The following is a 24,019-nucleotide window of genomic DNA, read 5'->3' as shown; positions in this document are numbered from 1 at the left end:
GCTTTGACCATTAAAATGGGACTTTACACCCTAAAAAAATGTGTCTTTGGATGTTCAAAATTCCTGCTGAGCTACATAAATTTATAGCACTGTTTGCTGGATTTCCCTAGTGAGGTGTTATTCCTGGGATCTTATAAAAACCAATACATGTGTACGATACACTGTCCATACACCTGACTCACCAAAAAATTTTTGTAGCACAGAAATAGTGTCTCTCAAAGGGGGAACAAAAAGCTGAACTACAAACACTTGCCACTTACTGCTGCTGCTTCACCTGTCACACTTTCTTCTCTCAAGGTATGGAAAGCTTGCAGCTATTGAAAGGCAAAAGTGCCTCGTCAGCAGGAGCAGGAACACTGGGGAGTCTGTAGCACATAAATGGGGGGTTTGCTGGCCTGAGTATTGGAGCAGAAGTGCCATTGTCTGGGAAGGAACATCCCTTCTGTTGGCATGCCTGCTGCCACTTTGTTCTTTAAGGACTGACAGCCAGGGAGTTACCTGATCCTTCCCAAACCTACTGAGTGGCTCTTTAGCCAGGCTCTCCCTCTGGAAGTGCCACAGGGAATCATTTCACCTCTGCGAGCAGATGCTGGGACTTGGTGTTGGTCCTGCAGAGCACAGGTGGTGTCAGTGTGAAGGAGCTGGTGCTCGGGGTGATGTTTCTGTTGCTCTCAGTTCAGGGGCTGTTTGCCAAGTCGTGTTTTTTTCTTTTCCCCAGGGACAGATATTCAAAGAATATATGTTGCAAGCTTGGGTTTGTCGAAATACTGGTTTCATTCCTGTTTCCACAGACATGCAGGAAGACAAAGAGGTGCCAGAGAGGAATCAAGTAACACTAAGATCAGGTAGAGAGCTAAGACAGGAGTTAAACCTGGGTCTTTCAAAGCCTGGCTAACCGTAGCTTGTTGACATGGAGCTCGGTCAACACCTTAACACAGGCAAGTGCTTTTAGCCAGAATTTGCAGTGTTTTGTAGACAACTAGCAATTTTCCTTGTTTATATTAATGTCAGATTTGCCTCCCTGCAAGGTAAAGTTTCTTCCTTAAAGGAAGAAATGTCTGGGTTTTGAAGAAAAATGGGCAGGGATGTGTCTGAAGGAAACCACTGGCAGACACAAGCAGATATTTCTTTACAGCCTAGTTAAAGCAATTTGACAGCACCCTTAAAACCACTTCACACATAAAGGAGCAGGTGGGAAGGACTCAGAGAGAAAGAAGGGTTTGTAATCTTTACCTCCATGCTGGACTGGTACAGAAAAGGATGTGGATATTACTACCCACTTTCATTTCCACAGGGAGGTGAGATGGTGCAGGAATGGGGCCAGTGGAATGCTGTGGCCTTATCACGCATTCCTTCCCAGCAAGGTGCACAGTGAGTGCCCACCTGATGTTGGGCAAAGCCCCTCTGCACATCCCTTCAGAGTAGGGGGCTGCTGCCTCTCAGAGCTTGTCTGTATTGGCAGTGCCAAGTATGAACTTGGAGTTGCGTAACTCACACTCCCGGGAAACCTGCTTCCCACCACACAGCCTTTCTGGTTTCATTTAAGTTTTTATAGATCATTATACTAGTTAATAAATAGGAGGGTGTGGATTAAAAAGGTTTCTTTTTTCATATTCTCCATAACTGAAGCTCCCTCCACATTCCACACTGCTGTGATAAAACGTACCAGTGTGCTGGACAGCTTTATACCCTTTTGGAGGGCAAAGCAGACCCACTCTGGATGCAACTGCCCTTGTGTTTGGTGCCAGGTACCACTGCCTAAAGGACTTGGTGTCATGTGCTCTCAGGATTAAACCTGCACCTGTGGCTTTACGCACACACATTTGGTGCGAGTTTGTGTCTGGGACCCAGCCAAGCCAAACGGGAAGGCAGCAAATTTGGGCTCCATCTCTCATCTCCTTGCCTCATTTCCACTGCTTGGCTCAGCTGGTGGGTAGGTCCTGCCTCTCTCCTCAGCGATGGGGTGCAGACATGCCACACCATGTATTTTATTTGCTTTATTTTTACAGTCGGCTGAGCCGCACAGGCAAGGTTCACGACCAATGAACAATATACACCTGAAGGAGTGTGGCTCGAAACTGAACCCCAACAAAGCCACGGCGATGCGGTTACTGGTGTCCGTTTGCCTCCGCTGCCAGCCGGGCTCGGCGCGCTGAGCTCCGGCAGCCCCGACGGGCAGCGGGGCGGGGGAGGCGTCCCCGGCAGCACCGTGAGGGGAGCGCGACGGCGGGAGCTGCGCGGTGCCCTCCGCGCTCACCCGTGGCAAACCGGGGAAAAAACCCTAAAGAGGTGGGGGGTGGAATATTAATTTAAAAATACACATAAAATGTTACAAATGTTTCTGGCTTGTGGAGCTGCTGGCGAGCGTAAGAGTCCCACACCTGCCGTCCACCCCCTCAGGGAGCGGAGCCACTCCCGGGGCCGGCTGAGGCATCCCCGGGAAGCACCGTGAGGGGAGCGCGGCTGCTGAAGGCGGGCCGGTACCCTCCACGCTCTCCCGTGGCAAAAGCGGAAAAAAATACTAAAGAGATTGAAGCAAGAAATTATTAAAAAACGCCACATAACATGTTTTAAATGTTCGTGGCTTGTAGAGCTACCGGCGGGCGGAGGAGCCCGCACCTGCCGTCCCCCACCCTGAGGGAACGCGGCAGCTCCCCCCGCCGCGGGCTGGCAGCAACCTGTTGGTGCGGGCGCTGCCGGGCGGCGGGAGGAGCCCCTCTGAGGGGCGGCCGGGCCGCTGACAAAGGCGGAGCAGCGGCAGCCCAGGGCCGCCCCCGACAGCGGGGCCCGGCGGGCAGCGCGGGGCTGGGGCTGGGGCCGGGGCGCTCGTACAAGATGGCGGTGGGGCGGCGGGAGAGCGCGCTCCCCTCGTAGATGCGGCCGCGGCGGCCCCTGCTCCCGGCGCCCGGCGGGGCTTACATGGCGCTGGAGGACCTGCTGCTTTGTCTCTGCTTCTCCGCCCTCGCCGTCCTGGCTGTGCAAGGTGGGTGAGGAGGGAGAGGAGGGAGGGAAGGGAGGGAAGGGGTCGGTGCCCCCCAGCCCGCGGGCGGCTGCGGTGCCACCTGCCCTCACACGGGTAGCGGGCGGTTCCGCGGGATGCGTTCCCTGGCCGGTCACCCGCTGTACCAGCCCTCCTTCCCCTTTAGTGGCCATTTACCCCAGACGTCCTTAGTGGCCGTCCTGTCCCTCCGTGGCCATTACCCCCCTCTCTCCATCCCCTTCTTTCCTCCAAGTCGGACGATAGCGTGCTCGTGGCACATGCCTAGATGGTGCTTCCTTTGGAGTCATCATTTGGGGGGTGACATTGGGAGCGACAGCCTCACATTTTGCGGGTGACACTCCCCACAAGAACTCCCGTCAGCGTATGGGCTGGGGGGGACAGCAGATCAGCAGCAGCATTCCACGGCCTCTGTCTGGACAGTGGCAAGTTTCCGCCAGAGGAACAGTGGCTGTGCCCGGGTGGTGGGGAATGAAGAGCTTGTCCAGCACAGGGTGGCCCAGAGCAGGCCCAGGTGTCCAGCAAGGCTATGGAGGGGCCCTTTGCTCCCTTGCCCTGCTCCTGCCGGCATGGGACACGCGGGTGGGCAGATGTCCCGTTGGCCAAGGAAGTGACCCGGGAATAGCCGTGCTCCTCACGCTCGTGTTTTGTAATGGTTACGCAAACGGCGCCGTGCGAGGGCACACGTACGCGGCCACCGGGTGTGTTGGTGGCTTTCTGTGGTTGCCATCGAAGTTGGCATTGAGGGTCGGCTGAGCTGTCAGACCTTGGGATGTGGGGTTCCTTATCTGTGTGTGCACAACCCACAAAAGGTTTTGTTCTCATCCCCGAGAAGGGTTTGGAAAGGTACAGGTTGGCAGAACTGCACCAAAAAATGTGTGCCAGGGACTTGCTCTTGTTTTAAATCCCCCCTAAACAGGGTATTGTGGTGGAGGAGCCATCCCCATGTCATTGTACATTTTTATTCCTTTTATGATGCATTCAGGTTCAGCAGAGCATAATAACAGCACGTGGATGGCTGCAGGGTTGTTTTTCTTCTCTTTCTTTTTCCTCAGAACACTGTGAGCTCCTGTTAGGGGTAGGGTATGATTCAACATAGGTGCAGCTTTATGGTGACTGTTGTGGAAGTGAATAACGGTCCATGTAAATGGCCCATTGTCACCAGTGAGTGTTGGTTTTCCTAGATGGGAGGGAGGCTGTGACCCCACCAGCAGTCAAGCTGGACTGAGTGGGAGCTGTGTCTCCTGTGTGTTTGAACAAACAGCTAAGTGGGTCCCAAGGCTTGTAGTGGAGAACAGTGGATTAAAAAGAAAAAAAAAAAACAAACAAAAAATGGAGGGTGGTGGAGTGGATGTTGTTTTTCCAAACCCACTTCAACAAGAAAACTTCAGATACTTTGAGAGAATTTGCACTTGTGGCTTCTTGGTGTTTCTTGCAAGCAGTTCGGCAACTAGTGAAAATTGTTGCTGTTTGTTTTCTAACAATGGGACACATCTTATACAGGGAGGCAGGGAGTGTGTCTGCACAGTCCTTGGACGTGCCGCTGGGTACGTATGGATGTGCTTTCCAACAGGTGGGTTTGATTCTGAAAAGAAAAACATGGACTTGTTTCAATCTGAAATTAATTTGGCAGAGAGTTGAAATGGTTTTGGGAAAGTCTGCGTTTGATCCCAAAGCCACATGTGTTTTGATCCAAAGTTCAATCCTCGCTGGGTATGAAGTTCGTAGGAGAGAAGTAGAATGGAAAGCCTTCCCCCCTCTGGACTTGATGCAAGCAGTGCCAGTGTACACTTGCTGGGGATGTGATCCAGTGTTTTTGAAAGCTTTCTGCTGTCTGACTTTGAGCCTGTTTTCCCTTCAGTAGCAGGAAAGGGGTTTAAGGAAAAAAAACAAGCACTAAACAACCCCTTTTCAGTTGACTCCAACAAGGGGGCTGTGCTGGTTCCTGTCCTTGGGGCTCTCTACAGGGGACGTGTTGGTGGGAAGTGCGCTGAGCTTTCCACGCGAGGGATAAGCTGAAATCCATCTGGTTTTGTGTAGTTCGGTTTTGCGGTTGAGTTCTCTTGCTATTTCCTTTTTCGACACCACCTCACTTGAGTTGAGATTTGTTTTATCCTTCCTGTCGCGTTCGCCTTGGCAGCGTGACCCCGCAGCCGCTGCCTGCCGTGAGAGCCTGTGCCGGGGAAATCGGCGTTCCCATTGTTAGGGATCGCGTGTCCCTGCTGCTCCTTGCAGGATGTCACCTGCCCGCGGCTCCGCCGGCCCTGTGACCGTGGTGTTGCGGTGTCACCGGGATGGGCAGTGCGGGGCAGGGGTGTTTCCTGCAGCCCCAAGAAACGGGGCGCGCTGACAGTGCCAAACGCGGTGCACACAGCGCTGGCCAGGCTTCACCTGTATCCCGTTTCCAGGAGCAGCGTTCCCGTGCCGGAGCTTGGAGCTCGCTGCCCTTGTGCCGTGGCTCTTGTGACAGCCAGTCTCCAAGCCAGGCAGGGGCTGCTCTAGCGTGGGGAATGCTTTTGCTGGCATTTCTCTGTTTCTCTTCTAGTGTGTGAAGCTGAAGGAGAAACTGCTCAGGCTTAATTCTGGTTTTGTCTCTCCTGTTTTCCCAGGTTTTTCCTTTTTTGTATTTTTTGGGTTTTTTTTGCCTTCCCTGCCTTGAAGTCCAAAGTGAAGCAGAACGGGCTCATTTGCGGGCATATCCCCCTCTTTTTGCAGCAGACTTTCTCCTGGCAGCTGCAGCAGATTTGATCTGCTGTGAGGGCCCCGTGGGGGTGGGTGACTTCTGGTCATACATGAGGCACTTCAGAGTGGCGCAAGTAAGAATTGGAAAAGAAAATATTTGGCAATCTGCCTTTCCCTGGGGATGAAAGGAGATTATTTTCCCTGCATGTAGCCTGATTTGGAGATGGAGGCAGCTTCTGTGGGACAACACAGGTGTCTCTGCACTGGGAGCACCTGGGCCTCCTGAGTTTGCAAAGCGCTGGGGTGGGCTGTAGCATACAGGACATCCCTCCTGAGGACCCACTGTGATCCTGGATCAGTTACTTCATCTGCTCTGGCAACCTCATGGCCCACTTCAGCCAAATGAGATGCTTCTCTCTGTCAAAGGTGAGGATGAAATCCACCAATAAGTATTCAGCACATACATGGTCTTTTTCACTCTAGTGCACAGCTATCCTGAGGGCAGAGCACTGTGCTGTCCCACGGGTTTGTGACTCCTGATACCATATTGCATGCTGGATGTTTTGAATTCTTACCTCCCTTGGAGCTGCTTTTCCAAAGGCTGGCTCTTCTCCCAGGGAAAAAATCCAGGTGCTTGTGAACCAGTCTGGGCATTTGCAGTGTAAGAGATGCTGCTTGCACAATTTACACGCTCCTCTCCTGGTTAAATGGCTTCAAGGCCATTAAGCCTAGTCATGGTTATATAATTAAGATGGGAATTAATATTTAATCTGATTGTAATTTGTTGCTGGAATACATCCCAAACTGTATTTCTGTGTGAGGTGAGTGGGTACCTGAGGGAAAACTGAGGCCAATGTTACATACAGGGTATTTTTTGCATGGAGACTGGGAATTACAGGTCTGCCTTGGGCGACAAAGAAACCCTAACCTTTACAAACCCTGAGTGATCATAGTCATTTTGTTATCAGTAGGAAGCAAATGTTTGTTTTATAGTCAGCTGTAATAGTAGAGGGGATATGGTAAATCCTTGTTATCAGTACTTGCCAAGCGCGTGTTGGGCCAAAATCAACTGTGGTGCAATTTCATTACTTTCTGGAGAAGAACTGGATCCACTTGCCTACAGTATTTTTAGCTGGTTTTTGAAGGTGAAGAGGTGTAATTATCTCATTCAGTCATCTGTCCATCTCCCTTTTCTTTTTCCCAATAATTCCTGGACCTGGAGAATTCAGAGTTTTTGAAAATAAGTGACTAAGTAGAGGAGGGAGATGCAGTTTCTGCATGGACTGAGGGACAGGGACTGGAAAACCCACTTGAGGAGGAACCTGAGTGCCTCAATGGTAGGAAGAGCTTTAAGCAGATCGTGAATCTTTTTTTGGTTAGGACTGGGCAATCCACTCTCGAGACACAAAACTGCAGGAAATCACAATCTCAAGTCCTTGTATTCCCTTGTTTATTTATGAAGTCTTTTCTGCTGTAAAACATGACTTATGATTACATCAACATACATATTATGGGGCTTGGTGTCTGTTTTGCTTTCCTCTCTTTTTTTGGGAAAGCACTTCAAAACACAGGATTGGGAGCTGCTGTGACTTTGGCTCTTTTCATTGTCTTTGTGTTGGTCACTCGCTGCCTCTGCCTCAGTCTCCCCACTTGTTCCCACTGAGCAGAGGATGCTGTTACACACTGTAAACATGAAGAACACCATCACTCTAAGTACCCTTCTTGCATTTATTAAATCCCTTGAGTAAGTGGCCTCCAAGTGCTGCTTGTGCTTTTCTGACTTAACAGCTTGTTGGTGAGAGGATCCACAGTTGCTAAAACTGAATCTGCCAGCTTCATAGAAAGCAGCATTAAGCTGTGTTCTCACAAGCCCTTCTAGAGCTGCCAAACTCTTCACCAGACACGGGGAGAAGTCTGAAGAGCTTCTAATTTGTCTGGCTATCACTGGTATGCTGAAGTCATCCTTGAAACACCATTGAATTTCCTAATTCTGAAGAATAATGGAAGCTTCAAGGAAGAGGAAGAGCTGGTCAGTGTTTTCTTGCAGGAAGGTAAAATCTGCTGGAGTTGCAGCTGCTGAGAAGGGAAATTCCATGGGAGAGCCAAAGCAGGTGTCTATGTTCTGTTTGCAGGTGTCAGGACACTTTGTGAGTGTGTAGGTGTTGGAGCTTCTCCCTTGGACGTGTTTTTGTTCGTGTCACTGATGCCCACTGCTGCCTCTGTTTGAGTCAGATCCTCTGCTGCTCCTAATCCATGTGTCCTGCTGTTGTGATATGGGCTTGCTTTATCTGAGAAGTCCAGCAGCTGCTGTGTCTTATCTCCATGGGTAATAAACATACTTTGTGGTGGTTATGATAAGCAATTACTGTGTTCCAGGGAAACTTTCGTATCAGATGTTCTCAAATTATTCAAAAATCTTTATCAGCGTTTTAAACACAATTGCCTGTTATTGCCTTATGAAATTCAGCTGAGCTATGGAATAACCTGGTTTATTCTATCTTTTTTGTTTTTTCATGTTTTAATTATTTTTCCAGATCTTTCATGGAGTTTTTGAGGACAGGTTATTAATATCAAAGTGTGTTAATGAAATGTGAGCATCTTCAAGGTTTGCTCTCAGCCCAGATTGGTGGGAGAATTAAAATCTAGTATGTGAAGTATTGCATTTGTGCTCAGTCTGCTGTGGCTCTTTCCCTTGTTCCAATAGACTTCCCTGGTCTCATTTCCTGCTCAGGCCTTTGAACCACGTTCCCTTTGGAGTTGAGATGGCTTAGCACCTTGTTAAATGTAAGACTTTGGGAAATTAAACAGTTAAAGTGGTGCTGGGATGGCAGAACTTGGTGGGATGTGGAAGTGATGCCAGGCTGGCAGCAGGGGTGTGATAAAGTCCTTTGTGTGTTTCACTGTGTGCTGGGAAATGTGCATCCTTGATCGTTTCTAAATTGACTGTCGATAGATGATCAAGTTAATTGGTGTGACCAAAAGGTCATTACTTAATGAAATGGATTTCCCATGCCCTGTCAATGCATTGGGAGTTTTGGCAAAATCTGACTGTCCATGCACTCGGGGCTTTGATAAATCTTCTTTTTTCAGAAGCGTCATCAGTGATTACAGGTTCCAAAATTACCTCAGGTTTTGTACTTAAGGCAGGACTGTCCTCTCTGTGGCTCCTGGCTGGCTGTTGAGTACAGCTGCAGAATGGGTGCATGTATTTTCCACACAAAAGTGGAATTTTCCCTGATATTATAACTAGTCAAGAGTTCACTGATTATTTTTTTCTGCTCATGTGAGAAGGCTTTTATGTTCTTTTGGAAATCTTTGTCTCTTTTTAGCTGATGGCCTAGTGAAAATGTGCTCTTGCCTTTCTGGGGTTATCTGTGCTGCTTTAAAGGATAGGTGAGCATAGTCCTCCTAATTATATAGACCCAGAGGGACTGAGCCTGTTGGAGCCCATTTCTGTGCCCTCGCAGTCCCACCTGTCTGTCTGCCTGTCTGTCTGTGGCAAAGCCTTGAAAGAGTTTGTAACAAAGGGACAGGGAGCTTTTCATGGAAAGAAAAACCAAACCAAGGGCTGGGGAGGGCAGAGAATTAGCAGGTGTTCAGGCTGATGTTGGGGGGATCTGCCCGTGGTTTGGGGATGGGGCCAGGCCCTGTGTGGGAGATAAGGGGCTCGTTGGAGGTTATCTTCAGCAGAGGGGTCCAGAGTGCAGTGTGGGGTGGAGGAGCTGGGGCTGCTGGCTGGCCTCCGTTGTTTTTCTGCTTGATAGATATTTCCCCTTGTCACAGAGGCTGGGGCAGCCCTGTTGTTGGAGAATTCAGGCTGTGACAGGAGGGTGATCATATCCTCCATGGGTCTGTGTGGCTTGCAAAGACACTTCTGAAGGCACTTTGTGTTGTTCCATAGCAAGGCACCTCGGGAAAACACCATCAGATAAGATAAAAGGGGAAAAAGGATCCCAGGATCTGATCCAACATCAGCTCCTTTGCTGGGTTGGCAAAAATTGTTTAGATTTTCCCTCCCAAGAATGGTTTTGTAAACATAATACTGCCTATTAGCCATGTAAATTACTGTCATTGGTGGCAATTGTTGTGATGGAAAGATAAGTATCTTGAAACTCTGGTTTGATTTACCCCTCCTGTCCCCCCAGCTTGCTAACCAGTTGTTTGTGTCAATGCTGATTGTGGCTTTTGTCAGAGAAATCAAAATATTGATCAAATTTATTTAGCTCTGTGTTCCCTAGGTCACAGTAAATGTAACTTTTCTTTCTTTTCCTTTGTGCTCTTTTTCTCTGTACTGAAAACAAAAGGAACCGTTCCTCAAGAAGATGAGCCATACGTTCCCAAAGTCAAAAGTCACCCACTTGAAGAGGGTCCTTAGGAGCAGGCTTCCTATCTGCAGGCTTTCCTCAAGAGTGTGTCAGTGGAAAATCTGGCGAGCAGCATTACCACAAGTACTATTGTGGAGTTTTCTTTACATGCAGAGTGGGCAGAGATGGGAGTTTCTCCCAGCTGCTGGCAGAGAAGAGCTTCCCATTTACTTCTTGCTTACGGCTCTGCCAGGATTTGCTGTTTAGCAGCAGAGGAGTTAAGTGAGGGGTGAAAGGCTTCAGCAACACTTCAGCATCTGGGCACGAGGCTGAGCTGTCAGATCATTCTTTGTTTTTACTACCAGTGAAGACACTTGGGATAGTTCAGTGTGTTTAAGGCAAGCAGTATATTGTGCTGCTTTCTTGTGTACTGTGGCAAGCTGAGACGTTTCTTGTACGTGCAGGTCCTTGAGTCTTTCACCTGTTTTCCATCCATAATCTCAGCCTTCTGTAGTAACAGTAGTAAGCCAGCCCTGCTTTTCTCAGCAGTCAGGTGTTTGCTCTGCTGGGGAAGTGTTTTACTGCTTCAGTTCAGAGCCTGACTTCTTGGATCTGGACTGTGCAGGTCCCTAGGGCACCAGCTCCCCCCTGCTCAGTTCAGAGCTGCCATTCAGCTCAGACAACCAGTGCTGGATGTGGCTTTCCAGATGTGATGGGATCAGAGCCAGCTGAGGCAAAAGTAAAGCAACCTTCATCTCCCAGGGTGTCTCTGTGCAGTGCAGCTGAGCCATTGCTGAGGCAGATTTGGGGTGTTGCAGCAGGAGGCTCACATGAAGGAAACCAGAGGAAGCATCACGATGGCGCCCATCTCTGTAACTTCCATTTAGATTTTAAACAGAAGGGCTAAGTTGGTATTTGGTATGTGGTATGTGCAGACCTGCAAATGAAAATTCCTGAATACTTTTTTGTGTATTTTAAAATTTGTGAGGAAACGAGACTCATAGGGAGTCTTTTCTTGTCACCAGAAGTTTGTTGGACTGCAAATTTGACAGAACTAATTTTTAGAGCATTTTCTAAGCTGAACTAATTGTGTATTTTGGAAGGAGGAAGACAACGATGTGGATGTGTGTTTTTATATAGATTTCATTAAAAAGGTGACTTGGATTATCCTGCAAGTTATCTGAGCAATGTAAAGGTTTCTGCTGGAAAATGCAAGTGATTATAAGCTGGTGACTAACAAATAATCCTTGGCTCATATGGGTTGGGCTCAATTAATGTTAATCCCTGCTCAACAGTAGTAAAAGTTGGATAAAGGAGATTTTGCAAGGCTGTTGTTGATCTGAATGTGAGAATGATCACACAGCCTTCCCTGAAATAAACCTGGCTCTCTGGAAGAGACGTCATTCTCATAATTTGTTTCTAACACTAGAGATGGAGCTATTCAAAGTGGCCCAAAATTGCCTGGTTATGAAGATGAGGATTTCTCCTGTGCTGGTGTTATGTGCTTAGGCACAACGGACCTTGTTAAAGGAGGAACAGCAGTAATTAGTCTAGATTAATGGAAATAAATCTGGTTTTGGTAATAAATGAGGTTGGATTCCTTGGTCCAAACCAGCCACCATCTATAGTGTTCCTCTAGCAGTCAGATGCACAGAGGCAAAACTCTCCTCACTATTGAGAAGAGTGGGTGATCTGGGGTGTTTTATTGAAATCTCAGTGTCAGTCCAGGTGTTGTTTTTAGATGTGTTTTGGGGAGATAAGCAGAAGCCCAGAGACAGCCAGGGAGAAGCATCACGTCCGAGCCTGGACCCCCATTGATCCAGGAGGGCCCCAAAGTGGTGTGGCAGCCCCCACAGGAATTCTGCTGCTCGGACACTGTATGTCACAAGCGTGTCCTTCACCATTTGGAAGCAGACCCGGGCCTTTTACTGCTTTGTCCTCAAACTGTCAGGTTTCAGCTGGCTGCAGCTTTGGAAAACAGAAAGATTTATGTGCTCTGAAGAGAAACTTTTGCTGACAGTGGGTAAATGCACTGGAGATGCTGGAAAGTTAAACAGCCAAGTAGGTGTGAGGCATTCTTGAAGTAGGTTGTGAAATATATTTTCCTCTGTTTGTTATGATAGATGTGAGTTTAAGTTTGGAAATGGGAGGGCAGATTTCCACCCATTCTGACCCTCAGTCCTAACCATGTTCAGAAGTTTGTGCTGCTCCTTGTTTTCCTCCACCTTTAGGTGCATCCTTGTAATGGCCACAGATATGGCCATTATGTTGCTATTTTTCCTAACACAATCCCTGAGCTGTAAAAGTCACTTTGCTCTTTCAATAATAAATGAGTTTCCAGATCACAACCAGATACTGCCCTTTCAAACAGGACTAGGTAAGAAGTTAAGAAAGTCCCAAGGTGGTCAAGTCCTTGGTAAGATCATGCCATGTCTAGCTATGAGCACCCTTTTCACTTAACAGTTTATCATCTCCCATTTTATTATTTTCTCTGTCAAACCTGCCCTTTTATCTGCTATTGTCCCAGCAAGGCTGGCTGGCTGCATTGATAACATACCTGTGGGGTTAAGTGATAAGAGAAAGAAGCAGAGCAGGTCTAGATAAAGCAGGGGTGGTCCACATCCATGGAGGGAGCTGGTGTCAGACACTGCAGCTGTAGCCAGGCAGTGAAGCCCAGATGGGTTTTGTGACTTCCCAAGGACAAGTGGTGGGTGGTGACAAGGCCATCCCGGGACAGGCTGGTGCTGTGTCAGGACTGCCCACGCTGTTCTCTGCAAAATTAACTCCTGCCCTAAGCCCCCCTCACCTTTGCCTTGTGTTCCTGTGCTGTGTGGGGGCTGTTTGTGTCCTTGTGTCCTCCCAGGGAGGTGACACCTCTCTTGGGGCAATGCAGCCTTGCAGTGACAGTCGTCTGCACTGAACTATTAAAATGTACTTTTCCATTAGTTCTCTTTGTTGCTGTTCTGAATTGTCTTTTCTTCCCCTGTGTGCTGGCTCATTATTTCTTATTAATTCATGGTTTGTGCAATTACCTGGGAGAGTTGGCAGGAATTTGACGAGCCTGACTTTTCTTCTTGGAAGTAGATGACTTTTTTTCCAATGCAGCATGGGAGGGTTGGTTCTTGTCCTCTCTGAGTGACAATTTGCACATCCAGGCCTTTCTGCAGGGGCTTTGCAGGACAGGTTGGCTGTTTGCAGAGAGCTGGAAAGCACAAGGAGCAGGGAGAGGATCTATATGCGTATTTCCTTGTGTACCTGGTAGGATTGAAACCAGAGCTGTTCTTTCACATTCTGTAGCTGCTCTTCATTTATGGCACTTTACACCCTGCCCTGAAGACACTCACCAGTCTTGAATGTAGCCTATCAAGAGTGAACAAGGAAGGCTCTTTGCTTAACTTTAAAAGACAGAATTGTACCATAAATAGTTCTAAATACATGCCAGGAGATTTTGTTTGTTGTGAAAACTCTCAGCTCAGTCTGAGGAGTGCATGTGTCTTGAAGTGACACCCCTGCAGAAGGGTTCTTTGCCCCTTTTTTTTTGGACACAGTATTTCAGGTAAGAACAGAGATGTGATCTGGTCCCTTTCTGCCATCACACAGCAAGATAAGAGGCCTGTCACTGATTAAAATGCAGCAGTTTGTCTGCTTGTACCTTGTGTTTTATTGGCAAGTCTGTTGTGCCCCTGGTTTTCCCGTATGAATTCTTCTCTTTTTTAAGTGTTGTCTTCATGCACTGACTTCCCAGCTGCTAGGAGGGACCTCTTCTTGATGGAAGCTGGACTAAGCTGTTTCCTGATGGCTTCACAGCTAGACTTCAGGCTGTTGGTAGAGAAGGAGCTTTACCTGCCCTCCTCCTTCCATTTTTATTTTCAGGTGAACTGCAAAATCTCATTACCCATGGCAGTGGTAGGGCTTTGAAGATTTCTGACCTAATTATCTCCTTTGCACTGTGAGTAGCAGTAAAATCCCTGTGCTGTCAGGGGGACTTTGCTGTTGTGGCAGCTGTGCTCGGGCTGCCTGCACATTCCCAGCTGAACAGGTGCTTTCCTGCACGACCTGGATGGAGTGAATGAGGTATAAGTGAGGAGTTACCACCTTCTGGACTCCATCTGAGGCCCTTCAAATGCCTTTTTTGGGTAATGTTCATGAAAGTCCTGCTCAGAAGGGGCTGGACCATTGTCTATGGAGGGACTGCTTGGTTGTGGCATGATGTGTAATTAAGAAAGTGGTGGGTTAAATATAGCAAGTTTCAGTGGTGTGTGAGAGCTGTGATAGAGCCATGTATTTGCACATAATTTCTGAGACTCTCTTAGAGTCATGGCTCTTTATTTATGCCTGGATATAAGGAATTTTCTGCTGTTGGAGTGAAACGAATCAAAATATTAACTCTATCTATTCCCACCCTGCAACTTTAGTGAAGTGTTGCTACATCTCTTCTGGGCAAGGAACTTGTGAGGTAGATGTGGTCTAAGTAACACTAAACTGTGTAGCAAGAAGGCAAGAAAAAGGAGTGTGGGAATATTTGGTGCCTTGATCATCAGTTGAAGGCAGAGGGATGAGAAAGATCTTTGAAGATTAATATCTTTGATCTTGAAGATGATGAAAAATTCAGAAACATTAGCGTATGCTCCATCCTGGTATAATTTCTTGTGTCTTTTTGGGTCAGTATCTCTGTGCTTCCTGTACCTAATGGAAACAGTAAAAACCATGGCTAAAAAGGATCAGGGTGTTAGTTTGTTTTCAGATGCTACAGTAGCTGTCCGTGAGGGGTCTGTAAGAGCTGTTTTCTCTGACCTCCTCCCTGAGCTGTTGTTCAGTCATCTTCCAAGTTTCTGTGTGGTTGTGGCTCAGTGGAAGGCAGCAGATCAGTTCCTGTGGCAAAACTGGGACCTGTCACAAAAGCTTGGCAAAATGCTGCTTCCCCCTGGCATGGTGTGAGGGTGAGTGAGCCCTCCCAGTACTGATCTGTTGTGAAGCCAACCCGTCTCCCCAAGGCTCCTGCTTATTCCTAGCAACTCTCCCTGTGGCTTGTGTGGCCAGAGCACTGATTGCTGAGTAAAACGAGTGTGCAAAGTCAAGTAATCCTTGTACATCTTGAGTATTGCTTTCCCTTTCTGTGGATCCAGATAGCAGCTGGGAGAAAGTTGGTTTGGAAAACAAAGCTGTTAAGAACTGTTTGTTTAGACACAAGGCAAAATGAAAGTGAAAAACATAATCTGTCTGTCCCCCTCCGCCTCCCACCTTCTTTTTGTTTAAAATGTCCACATGCTATTTACTTTCAATAAACAAAAGATGTTTCTTATAAGCTTGTGTTTACTAGTAGGGGTATGTGATTTATTAGAAAACAAATCCCTTCTCATGCCTATGTTTTCAAACTGGAGCAAGAGTTCATAATTTTATAGACCTTTCAAGAACAGATTTTCTAAAGCAAACAGTGAAGAGCTGTTAAATTATACCCATGTAAAACAACAGTGTAATAGTGTGATTGCTCAGTAGTAATGGCTTTATTATTCTGTAACAAATAGGAGTGGTTTGGGCTGCTGGGAGATAACGTGGCTTTTCTGAGATAGCTTTGGAGCTGATTCAGAGGACAAGCCCATTTTAGATTTTTCTTTTCCTCATATTAAGGGGATATGGAGTATATGGGTATTCCCTTACCCTAGCTTTCTTCCAGGATCAGGGAAGGTGCAGCTTCCAGAGAAGCAATTCAGAGTTTCTCTCTAGAGCCTGAGAGCCACCAGTGTGTCACAATGTCCCTCTGAGTTAGACAGGGTGTCACCCACCAGCATTTGCTTGGGGCGTCTTTGTAACTTGTTTTCTTTGTAGAGGGAATGGGAGAGTGATGCATTCTCCCCAGAACCTTGGGTGATGGGGGCTGTGTCTGGGCCTCTCCTCAGGCCTGTCTCAGGTCACAAGCCATGCGGGACTCCCAGGCAGTGCAGTGTTCAGGCCAGGGCTTTGGGAATGAGCTGTGGGTGCTGCTGAATTCTTCAAACCCGTGGGCATGAGCAGAAATGTCCTTGCAGTGCCTGCCACTGTCATGTCTGGATCCTGTTTGGACCTCATCTGTTCCTTGCTTCTCACATGAAGCTTGAGCAAGTTGGGGTGCTGGATGCCTGGCCTTGCCTCTGTGTTCCATGTGTCTGTCACCTCTGGATGTTGATGGTGGTGCACATGTGTGTGCTCCCTCGTGCAGCTGTGCCAGCTGTGGCTGTGTCAGTCACTCTGTCACTGCAGGTAGTGAGTGTGAGGCACGAGAGGCTGGGTGGTCTCAGCTGGAGCTCCTGCTTTCTCCAGCCCTGCAGTTCCCTTGTGTGTGAGGATGCCTGCCTGGAGCCTGGGTGGGATCCCTGACAGATGCATGCATGGTGTCCTGGCCCTTCTCCAGCTCCCAGTCATTGCAGTGACCTCTGCTGAGACACGTGTGTTGAAAGGGACCCATCTCCTGTGTTCATTCCTTCTTTTTTTCTTTCTTGTTTATTCCTTTCTTTCTCCTGGTTCTCAACTTTTGCCTGGTAGATTAGGCTTATTTCTGGCTGCTCTACACATGTGCCTGCTGGAAAACTTTGTAACAGCTTACTTGGGCTCTTGGATGAAATTATCTGTGCAAAGAGAGCCATGGCTTGTAATGAAATAGCTTTACAGTGACATAGTTTTAGTGCTGCAGTGTGTCTCTGCTGGTTTTCGGGTTATTCCTGGGCTAAAAATATGGCTCATTAAGAGTTCTGTAACAGGATGCAACCATATTTTAAAGATATTCCTGTGTGTTATTGCAAAGTGATTTAACTGATACTGCATTTGGAGACCTACTTTGTAGGATTTTTTATCTGAAGTGGAAATGAGTAAAAAATTAAGTGTGTGTGTTTCTGATGGTGAGGATGTGGTACTGGCATGGAAGGCTGGGAGGGCTTGGGGGCTGCACTGGTGCCTGGGGCTGACTGATCAAAGCCACTGGACCAGCGACTTCCATTTCTGGTCTTCCCTGCCCCCAGACAACAAGACAGTCAGAACTGCATGGAAAAGAGTTTTACCACCTATTTCATTTGAAGCTGGATGCACTTGAGATGTGTTGAACAAATGGCCAGTACCCTTTCTTCTCCCTGGGGACAGCTTTTACATGGATGGGAAGCTACAGATGGGGCCCAAGGCAGAAATGCAAATAGGCAGGGCTGTGATACGAAGCATTTGGCAGCATCGTAGGCTTAAAAGCTTTGTCCCCACGGCTGCTTGATCCTGCTTTCTCAGTTGTGCTGACACAGCTGGTTGTGGGCTGTACTGTGAACTGTGCGAGTGGAGCTTTGACCTCAAAACTGTGGGATTAGGGCCTTTGCTGCTGGCACCGTGAAGCTGGCCCAGCCCAGAGCTGCTGTTGAGAAGCCCTCAGAGATGTACTCGCTGTGGTTACAGCTTTGCAGAGAGGAGCAGCAGCGAGCACAAACAGCTAATTAGTTTTTCTAACGCTCTTTTGTTTGCTTTTGAAGACACGAGTCCTTGGTTTGCTTGCCGGGCTCCTGTTCGCTGTGGTGACAATGTCAGCACGGCTGTGTGAGGCTCAGGTTACGCGGGGAGAGTTCAGACAGGTTTGGTTTCAGTACAGGTCTTGTCCCTGAGCTGTTCCAGCACTTTCCTGGCAGGAGGCAATCGGTGTCAGAACAGGTTTGGCCCTAAGACTGAAAAAAAAAAAAAATGGGTTTGAGGGGCACATCTCCCCCAGTAATGAGTTCAGTGGTGGGCTGACTGTTTTTTGTAGATGTAAAGGTCAGATCTGTTGCCTGGGTCATGTAGAAAGGTTTTGTTCTGGAACAACCTGCTCCTGATGAACTCCCATCTCTGCGGAGCTGCCAGGCACTGCTCTAAACAGTGTTTTTCTTACATTTTCCTAATCAGTGAATGTTGGAGAGATTGCTTTTTCCTAAATATTCCATTGTTGGGTGTTGAAGAATTTACTTTTTAGGTATGCTCATTTAAGGCTATGAAGTTTTGAGTTCATACCAGCAACTTGGACAGCTTTAAACCCCCTGGTTTTGAGCCTGCCCTACTTGGAGTTTGGTTTTAATCACAAGTTTTAACAGATTGAGTCTATTGAAAATATTCTCAGTGAAACACCCTAATTTTTTTTTTTTCTCAGAAGCCGTTAGCTGTCTTCAAGAAACAATATTTTAATTGAAGCCATGATAAAAGCAGAGTGGCAGTGGTTGTTGTAAAGCTTAATTTATTAAACAGCCTTGTTTTTAATGCAAAAAAATCTGTAAAGAAAAAAAAAGCTATGCGCTTTAAAACTGTCAAAATAAAACCTACAACTTTGAAGTCTTAAAATACTTTGGGAAATGCTGAATGTTTTTGACTGGTTATGGAACAGCTGAACTGACTTAACTGGAACAAAATTAGAGGAACAAAGAGGTTTTGTTTCCAGAGTGTATTCTTTGCCCTTTGACAGCGCTGTCTGGCTCACACTCCGAGTTAGATACACGGAGCAGGTCGCCGTCAGCTTCCCCCCTTCTTTGGTTAGACTTTCCACATAGGCAACCCCACTGGAACAGCAATAATATTCTTACAAAAGAGCAAAAATTACTGGAAAATTCAGGGGCAAGGACAGAATCTGAACCTGCCATTACTGTTGGGTTGGTTTTTTTGAAGGAGCCTAGGTCTCATATTGATGGTGACATATGTCAGTGCTGAGTTTGGGGGTAACTTGGGTTAGCAGGACTTTTCCTGGCTGGTGATTGATGTTTCATCCCACACAACTGGACTTTCTCAGCATGGTCTTGAAGTAAGAGACTTGTTTTCCATGGAAGATGCTCTGAAGATCTCCCAGTGAACTGTTCCCATGTACCCAGCAGCTTTCATCACCAAAAGGGTGGGAGGCTGTGCACAGGGGGTATCCCTGGCTTGGTACTGGCACTCTGGCTCTGGGAGCTGCTCATGTGCTCTGTTCTTCTGTCATTCCAGGCTGTTTGCCTGAAAACAGCCTCTCTGAAAAGTCTGTCTTCTGTTAAGGAAGGGCAGACAGCAGTGCGAGATGAGCAGCTGAGAAACAGGGCTCTTGTTTCCATGCAAATCCTATGAAGAACAAAAGAGGGGAAGAAGAGTGTCCAGAGGTGGGGTCTGCCAGCAGAAAGGCTTCAGAGTTGTTTTCCATGAGTAGCATCAAGTCCATGTGAATGTAATTTTTACACTGTTGTTGCTGTGGGTCTCATGGGTGAGTCACAGATGCTGCTTTTGTTTTGGACTTCTGGAGGGCTAAATCCTCCTCTCTGTGGGAATTTTACTGCTGAATTTGCTACCAGAGAATTAGGGCTTTTAGGATCTGGTGCTGAAATGAGTTACCTCTAGTTCCCAAATCTCAGCTTACACACGAGGTAGGATGCAAATGAACACAAGAGGTGCCTTGTGTGCCCCTGGGTGTGCCAGTGTGTCTGGCTCTGAGGATGCTGAGGGCACGTTTCACTGACTGTAGGACTGCCCTGTGGTTTCTTGCCCAGTGCATGGCAGAGTGTTTTCTTCCCTTTCCGTGGCACCTGGGCATGCTGGGAAGGTGTCAGAGGGTGCAAAGCCCTTCAGCCAGGTAACACCACTAGGAAAACAACCAGTGTTGTGAGCAGCAGCCTCAGCCTTGCTGGAGTTCACCTTGAAGGTCTTGAGGAGGAGTTGGGACTGGAGATAGAGACAGCCCTGTGATGTGCTGGAACTGATGTGTCAATGGCCAAGAGCTCTTGGGTACCTGCTGCCATTCACTGCAGCAGGAGCTGGGGTGATTTAAGACTTGGCTGCTCAGAGCTCCCTGTAGTAGAGGGAACCAGATTGATAGCAAAGACAACAGGAGTAAATGTACATCTGCCTCTTCCATCACTGCCCCCAGCAAGGCAGAAACCTCCCTTTATCAGCATTCATGTCCTTTTCAGCTATGGGTATCAAGTTGAGTTGCAAGCCAGTTCAATGCTGGAGCAGATGCACACTGAATTTAGTAGCTTGCTTAGAAATAAATATCAGCAAGATGTCAGAGAGGTTAGGCTCATTATGAGATCACATTAATTCTGTGAAATACCCTGTAGAGAATATATTAATATTCTTATTCTGTTGACATATATTAACATATATAATAGTTGTATAATTGTTACTAATAATTATGATAATAATAAGCTTCTACTGGTAGACAAGTCAAAATGGATATTCGGAAGTCCCTGTAGGTACTTCTAACCCACAGTTCATGGACAGAGGTGCTGATGCCTACAGTGTGGTGAGAAGTGGCAGCTCCTCTACCTGCTCCTGCGTGGCAGTAATGTCAGCCTGGAGGCCAGATTTCACAGGCAGAGTGGCTGTCTGTGCTGCTTGGTGGGGTCAGGCAGTTTGGGTTGGGAAGTTCTTATGGTTTTGGCTGGAAATTACCGTCCCTACCCTGACATTTGCTGCCATTTCAGCAGAAGCCCCTGAATTTGATGTGCCTGCTCTTGTGCCATTGCAGTGGTGCAAAAGTAAAAATCACCCTCAGCCTAAAACATTGGTTTGTGAAGCCCATTCTGCTTTGCCCTGCAAAGAGATCACTGTCAGTGACAGTCTCATCCAGGGGTCTCCTTTCTTACAAACTCCAGGCTTTTCAGATCGCTGCCCTAGATGAGATAAAGGTCTTGGTTGTGTGTGTTATGTGTGCATAGTTGCCACCCTACTAGGCCATATCTTTTTTTTTTTTTTTGTTTTCTTAAATATAAGACCTGCTAACAAGCACGTGGAGACCCACAGCGATTACAATTCAAAGCTTGGTTCAAAGGGTAAAGCTCCTCTTGATTTATTGGAGAACACTACTCTGTGGCATATCTGGAAGCCAGATACAGGGTGACAAACCAGCAGGATTATGGCAAAGCAGTAATATTCAGGATTGTCCAAAGAAAGATTAACTTTTCCAGTCAGCTTTTACTGATGCAAATTGCCACCCACTGTGTTGCAATAAAGAGCAGAAATAACTAAATATGAAATGCTGACTCGTAAATGGGAGTCATCTGAAGTGCTTTGTGTTGCAAAATTTCATGAAAATGGTTTTGAAATGTTCTGCTGCATTTACCTTACAGAGAGGGCAGTTGTGCCAGCTGGCAGGTGCTCTCAGCAGTGCCTCATCCTGGAGCTGTTCGGGGTGGAGCCTGAGCGCTGGAACATCCCATCCAGCTCACAGGGGTCAAAACAGGATTGTTCCCACTAGTGCCTTTTTTTCTTTTTTCTTTCTTTTTAATAAATAAATGTTAAAAGGTTTTGTCCAGTGCAGGTATAAAAGTCTCCAGCTTGGTTTCAGTCTCTTTTTTCTGGTCAACAGTTCCAAATCACTCCCTTCCCTGGCAGGGGGATGGCTCTCTAAAGTACATCTTAGGGTTCCTGGTCTTTAGGATCAATGCGAGTTGTGTTCAGTGAAGGTCTCTGTCATTAAGTTCATATTATACAATATAAAGGGCATTTTTCTTCCTAGTGTGACCCCATTGCTCTGTGTTGTAGGTAGCTTGCATCCTGGTGCCCAGTATTACAGTTCCTGTTTCCTTTTTGAATTGCTCTTACCTCTGCTCCCATTGTTAATCCTTACCTGCTCTGGGTTTTTATGGCATGTTGGATCTTTTTTTTTTTTTTTTTTCTTTTTTTTTTTTTTTTTCAGTAGCTTGCATTAAAGTTCTTTAAAGTGTTTTTTACAGCAGACATCTTGGGCTTGATTTCTTTTTTGGTGTTTGTAAAGCATCCAGTACAGTTTTGTAAGCCCGTCCCAAGCTAAGCACTACAGCCAATAGACCTTGTCCTGCTAAAGCTTAGAGGTTATGATTTCCCTGAGTTTTGCCAAGACTCTGCTGGGCTGGGTCCAAAAGGTGAATTCAGACACCACCCTCCTTCTCTAGAACTTTGTTTCCAGCTTCAATCCTTGTGTTCTCTCCCTTCAGTCTAATTAAACCCCGCTGTAACAAATGCTGTGAAGCCAGCTGCCATGCTTTGGCAGGTAGCAAGCACAGGGCAGCAAAACCTCCAGCTAATCCATCCATGCTATGAAGTCATAAGAATCTTGTTAATTTTTAAAAAGCCCTTGATGCCCACTAATCCAAATCAATTTTAATTTCTTTCATAAAGTCATGCTTCCATTTAAGCTTCAGCTAAGAATTACAGCTAATTTGTTCAATTTTATAACAGTATAATTGAAAAAGTGATTTTAATGTCCTGGCAACCATATTCCCTTTCTTTGGTTGTTAATGAAAGAATCCATTAAAGTTAAATGATTTGGGCACAGATTCAAGTTGAATCGCCTGAATATTCTAGGGGAGTGTTTCTGACCATCTGCTGCTCTGTCATTGGCGTTTGTGTTGTAAATGGGACCGAGAGAAGGACTTCACAGGTCTTGTTCAAATCATTAAGCGTAAAATATCATTTTAATTTTCTGATCTCAGTGTAAATAGTGGAAATACTCAGGAGAGTTGGGTCTGCTCTGATCTGTGGGATCCTGCACTCATAAATGTCGCTGCTGAGCAGCGCTCCCACATGCTTTCCAGGGGATCTTGTGGCTGTTTGTGTTGATTACAGTACATCGTTCAGCAGCAGGTTGTAAGTTCCTTTTAATGACAGGCAAGACAACTGGAAGTGGAGCCTGTGAAGGGGAGGCACACGTGCTGGAGAAGTGTTTTTCCCGCTGCCTGGAGTCACGCTCGCCGTTTCCGTCTGGCTGCGATCGGAGCGGTGCGTCCTGGGGAGGGTTGGTGAGCGTGAACAGACACAACTAATAAATTACAGCAGCTGCTGTCACTCCTGCCTCCTTTGCAGAGAGCCAGGGTGGGCGAGCTGGGGCTCTGGGGCTGAGCTGGCACTCCAAGCACAAGCCTGGTACACCCAAGCAGGAGCAGAGTCAAAGGGCTTCTGTCCTTTCTCTGTAACATACTCTTCCTCCTTCCTTTGCTGCTGAGCTTTCTTGCTGTCCTTGGTGACATGCAACACACCTGACAAGCTGGGAAGCGAGATGGACAGTGAACCAGACCATGAAATTCAATGGAGGTGCCCCTGATTCTCAGTGGAGGTGGATGAGTCTTTGGGTGCACCATTAAAGCTGGAAGTCTGCCTGTCTTGCAACATGAAAAAAAGAAAATAAAATTACAAGTGGTGTGTTTCTTCTGAAATTGTTAAGTAGAGCTGGAGATCTTTATAACGAGGGAGAAGCAGGGTGGGCTCTTGTCTGCTTGCTCCGCAGCTATACACTGCATTTTGTGTGTAAAATTTTGAGTTACAAAGGCTAAAGAATTGTCTGGTAGAGAGGACAGGATGTATTAGCTGGGAAGTTTGGCTGCTGGATTTGGACTTGGAGTGGGGACACTGTTTCATTCCTCTTCAGCTTTTCCCAAGCTTTAGCATTGGGTATGCTGCCTTTTTTTTTTTTTTTTTTAATGCTGTTGGGTGGTGAGAACTTGACTGATGAAATATTCACTGTTGGAACTGAACATTTTTCAATTTAATGTATTTATATTTGTATCTTTGGAATATGCGAAGGCATTAACCACGGGGAAAGAGCTACAAAACACTCTTAAACTGTAGCCCACAGGTGAAGGATTTTTTGTGTATTTATTTGTTAATATTAGTATCTGGTTAAGTGACTATTCCCAAGAGGGATGATACTGAAGCTTGTATCATACTGCATACTTTTAGCTTTCTCAGGCATGAAGAGATGAAAGTGTATCCTAAAAGTATGCTAAATTGAACAGTTGAAGTATAAAAATAGGTAATGTTGTAACAGGAGATCTTCTTTCAGACTCCTCTGTGTCCTTTGCAGATAAAGTGTATGTATGCTGAAGTAAAATCAGGAACCTGTGCATCTCACAAAAGCAAAATAACTGGGTTTCCTTTCCAACATCAGTGAAAAATACAGGAAGTCATTATGTGTTTAAACGGGTGTTGGTGAGATCATGCAAATCCAAGGCAGTTGTTTTAGTCTACAAATCTCAGGCTTATTCAGCCTGGACCCTCGGCAGCACAATTACAGTCACTGCAGCAAATGGGCCTTCTGATGTTAACACCAGCAGATAACAAAAAG

General features: G+C 46.8%; 1 protein-coding gene across 1 annotated transcript in view; it reads left to right on the top strand.

The window, feature by feature from the left end:
• Nucleotides 1-2,780: 2,780 nt before the first annotated feature.
• The window catches only part of IGDCC4 (immunoglobulin superfamily DCC subclass member 4), an 82,295-nt gene continuing 61,056 nt past the window's right edge, over nucleotides 2,781-24,019 (top strand). The window contains exon 1 of the mRNA XM_058811644.1: nucleotides 2,781-2,983. Coding sequence (XP_058667627.1) covers nucleotides 2,875-2,983 — 109 coding nt within the window. The 5' untranslated portion in view covers nucleotides 2,781-2,874. The remainder of the gene's footprint in view (nucleotides 2,984-24,019) is intronic.

Source organism: Ammospiza caudacuta, chromosome 10, assembly GCF_027887145.1.
Source record: "Ammospiza caudacuta isolate bAmmCau1 chromosome 10, bAmmCau1.pri, whole genome shotgun sequence".
NCBI classification, from domain to species: Eukaryota; Metazoa; Chordata; class Aves; order Passeriformes; family Passerellidae; genus Ammospiza; species Ammospiza caudacuta.
Note: the sequence above shows the minus strand (reverse complement) of the source record. Positions and strands in the feature narration are given on the sequence as shown.